Source organism: Pelecanus crispus, chromosome 17 (genome assembly GCF_030463565.1).
Source record: "Pelecanus crispus isolate bPelCri1 chromosome 17, bPelCri1.pri, whole genome shotgun sequence".
In the NCBI taxonomy this organism is placed as follows: Eukaryota; Metazoa; Chordata; class Aves; order Pelecaniformes; family Pelecanidae; genus Pelecanus; species Pelecanus crispus.
The window spans coordinates 7,302,421-7,306,526 of NC_134659.1; the positions used below are offsets into that span (position 1 = coordinate 7,302,421).

The 4,106-nt window shown below is 65.5% G+C and overlaps 1 protein-coding gene across 1 annotated transcript; it reads right to left on the reverse strand.

The window, feature by feature from the left end:
• Positions 1-229: 229 nt before the first annotated feature.
• On the reverse strand, positions 230-3,149 carry RBM15 (RNA binding motif protein 15). Its single transcript, XM_075722336.1, has one exon. It carries the CDS (start codon positions 3,144-3,146, stop codon positions 279-281), a length of 2,868 nt encoding a protein of 955 aa, XP_075578451.1. The 5' UTR covers positions 3,147-3,149; the 3' UTR covers positions 230-278.
• Positions 3,150-4,106: the final 957 nt, after the last annotated feature.

Sequence of the window (4,106 nt, forward strand, 5' to 3'; positions counted from 1 at the left end):
TTTTGTAAATCAAAGCAGGCCTAGCCTCCCTGCTATCCCCACTGATAGGGGATTCTCAAAATATCCTATTCACGCTAACGGCTAACCAACCTTTCTGGCTTCTAACTTTATAGAAAAACGTAGTAACAGAAAAACGGGCAGGGAAAGTCACCTACAAACAAAGATCTAATTTAAAATAATGACAGGGCTGGCTAAGGCTGTATCCCATAGCACCTGGCACACGCTGGAGGGGCTGCGTGGAGAAGGAGGCAGGGTTGGGTACAGAGAACACGAGGGCCTTAGGATGCCCCACGGACAATGATCATAACCAGATAGTCGTCCTCTGATTTGGCCAGCGCCTTGGCCGTGGAGTCCAGGAATTGCTGGGAGAAATCGCAGGGCGGAAAGGCGTGCAGGACCCCGCTGTTCTCCTTGTCTTTGTTACCCCCCACAGGGAGGCTGATCACCCCAGCAGCCTGCTTTTGCTTTAGATAGGACACCAGATTCCTGAGGGGCCTCTGGGTGGAGGTGGTGGCGGCCTCGGCAGCTCCGGCTGCGGAGCGGTTGTCTGATGCGCCAGGCACAGCCAAAAGGATGGCGTAGCCGTTGGGACCCGCCACTTTGATGCGGCGATTGACCTCGTCCAGCTTGGGCTGGTCCAGACGAAGACGTTGGGTGATCTTGAGCTGAGCTACTTTCCCACCAGTCGCTCCCTCCACGAGGAGACTGCTGGCAACACCGAGGTCCCCCTGAAGCAGATGCATGTTGGACGGGAAGTTGCTGTTCTTCAGCAGAAGCATCCCCTGCCAAGCCAAGCACAGCTTGGGGGCTCCCCCGGCCTGCGACGCTCCGTCCTGCTGCTGTTTCTGAGGAGGCGGCTTGAGGCGGTAGCCTCCACCGCCTCCTTCCATAGCGCGCTCATCCTTTTTGGCTGGACTTTTGCACTCCTGCGCGGCGGCTGCCGCGGAAGCGCGATGCTTCCGCTCCCGTTCGGCAGAATTCTTGCGGTCGCGCTTTTCGTTCTGACCCCGCTCCAGGCTGCCCCTGCGCGATTCCCGGACGGGCGAGGGCCGCTCCAACAGGAGCAAGCGGGAGGATGAGCGCTCGGGGTCACTACTGTAACGCTCCCTCCCTCCAAGGAGCTCGGGGCTGCGGTCCGGTGGAGAGGTTGTGGCTAAACAGTGACGCTTCCGGGAGGAAGAAGAGCGCTCGCTGTCTGGAGAGCGGTCCAAGTGCCGGCCTCCATCCTCCGCCAGTCTCCGTTTCCTAGGCTGATCCCTACTACTACTGCCCAATTCCCTCTCCCCTCGGTCCCGCTCCAAGGACCAACCATCCCGGCGGCGCTCTAGGCTTTCCAGTGGGTCATAGGCAGCTGCCCGATTACTCCTATCCCGTACAGGGGGTGGGGGTGGCACCCACTCTGTCTCAGGATAAAGGTCTCTGTCGCGGTCTCTATAGAGTAACGGTGGCGTCCTGTCCCGGGCCCCCCGAAGAGGATCGGGTGGGGCTCCCCGGTGAGCCCCAAAAGCAGCCGTCTCCGCAACGAGCTCGTAATGAGCAGGGGGTGGCAAGGGCAGAGGCTGCAGGTAGGGCTGCCCGAACCGATGCTCGGTGTCAGCAAAGTCTACGCGGAGGCGGCGATCTGGCCCACCCAAGGGAAAACCACGCATGTGGGTGCACGCTGCCTGCGCCGCGTCCAAGCTCTCATACTGGATATAGGCCCACGAATCGCCTTTGCGGTAATCAATAGTGCGAATGGTGCCAAACCGATCAAACTCCCTGGCCAGGGCAGCGAGGGGCACCCAGGGCCCAAGGCCACCCACCCAGAGCCTGGTAGTCGGAGTGGCTTTACCATACCCAATCTTGATGGGGTTGCGCAGAAGCACCTTTCCTGACATGGCCAACTTGGCCCGGTGTGCCATGTCCAGATTTTCAAATTTAAGAAAACCATAGGTGCTGGTCTGCCCACGCCCCGGCCTTTTGATGTCCACCTCGGTGATGACCCCAAAACGGTCAAAAGCTCGGCGTAAATCTGACTCGCTCACGGTGATGTCCAGGTTGCCCAGGAACAACGTGCGGTTGGCTCTCTGGTCATCCTCAGGGCTGATCTCCTCCTCACCGGCGGCCGCAGCACCCCCTCCTCCTCCACGAAAACCCCCAGCAGCCGCCACACCGGCCACCCGCTCCAGCCCATAGGCCGGCCGCACTCGTGCGTCGTAGAAAGTCCCGTAGTCCCTCTCCAAATCCCTGGGCAGAGGGGGCGGAGGCGGCAAGCGGCCCAGGGCAAGCTGCTGCAGCCGGTAGTCTCGATAACCCAGGGCCCCGCCGCTACCGGCGGGTGACAGGGCCCGCTGCGTCGCCCCAGCCGGGGGGTGCCGCACAGCCGCCGCCGCCGCCACCCCCACAGCTGCCGTGCCGTAGGGAGACTCCTTGTCCAGCAGCGCTGGGGAACGGCTGCTGCGTCGCCGGCTGCTCCCACCGCCGCCCCCGACGTAGACGGCCTCGATTTTTAGCGGGCGGTCGTAGAGCACGAGGCGGCCGCGGGCGTGCTTGGCGGCGCGGGCGTCCTCGGGCCGGCGGAAGTTGACAAAGGCCACCCGCTCGTCGGCAGCGCCGGTGCCGGGCGGGAGGCGGCTGATTTTGACGCTCACGTCTCCGAAGCGCTTGAACTCGTGGAAGAGCCCGTCCTCCACCGCCTCGTCGCTCAGCGCCGAGCCCAGCTCGCTGATCTTCAGCGTCTTGTACTCCCCGCCGCCGCCCGACTCCGAGGAGGAGGAGGACGGGGCCGCCGCGGGCGCCCGGGACTCACCCCCGCCGCCGCGGCTGCTGCTGCTCCGCGACGCCTCCGCGGTTTTGCCGCTGCCGCCGCCGTAGCCGTGCCGGCTGCCCCCGCCGCCCGCCGCCGCCGCCCCGGCCTCGTACTCTCGGCTGCCGGCGCGGCCGGCCTTGTCCGGGTGCGGGCCGCGCCGGCTGCTCCCGCTGTTGCTCTCGTTGGAGGCCGCCGCTGCCGCCGCTTTCCCGCCGCTGCCGTTGGAGCCGCCGGAGCCGCTCGGCTTCTTGCTGCTCCGCTCGCCCCGCGCCGACGAGGAGGAGGACGCCGAGTCCTCGCCGCCCCCGCCGCCCCGCGAACGCTTGGCTTTAGCCGGCGAACGCTCCTTGCCCTTCATGGCGGCGGGCGGTGGGGCCCCCTCCCACCCCCGGCCCTGCTCCCGCCGGCGGCCTCACCGACTGACTGACCGCCGCGCTCACGCACCCGCCGCCATCTTGGAAGCCGCGGCGGCAGCGAGCCCCGCCCCTCCGGCGCCCATTGGCCGCCCGGCGCCGGCCCGCCGCCCTCGTTGGCCGCCGAGCCCGTCACCCCCACCCCCTCTGCCCCCGCCGAGCGGAAGGCCCGCCCACTCCCCCTCCCTACCCTTTCCGATTGGCTCAGCGGGCCGTCCTTCCGCCGGCCGGCCTCGCGCGCCCGCGAGGAGGGGGCGGGAAGAGCCGCCCCCTACACACTCCTCCCCGCCCCGCTCGCTCATTGGGCGGTTAGAAAGGGCGCTGTCTTCTGATTTGCCAACCCCCTGTCAATCGTAGCCGTTCGGCCGTGGGAGGGCTTCCCCTGCTCATGAGCCATTGGGCCGAACGTATCTCCTCCTTCTGATTGGCTTCGTTACCTGCCAGTTATAATGGTCTCGCTGCGGCCCCGCCCCTCCCTTCCCCATTGGCCCGCTCGCTGAGACGCGGGTTCCCATCGTCCCTCTCAAATTCTCGCGAGCTGCTTTTTCCCCGCCCCCTTTCTCATTGGTCACTGGTAACCTTTCCTGCGCTGCTCTGATTGGCTGAAGTCTACGCCGCTCCCGAAGAAGCGCGGGCTGCTGCCCAAGCTCCACTCTTCGTTTATCATTGGGCGAGAAAAATCTCCCCAGGTATCTGATTGGGTGCAGCCAGGTAGCTTACGGATAGGCTAAAGCGGAGATCAGTCATGCTTGCTCTGACTCTGATTGGTTGCAGCGGGGAAGAGGGCGGTTCCCCGGCAGAGTTCGCCGTGCGGCCGCGGCTGAGGGCTTAGAGCGCGCCGGGCTGCGGCGCGGAGCGGAGGGAGGGGGTTATGCGCTTCGCCCGTCTCCTCAGCCCGCAGGGAC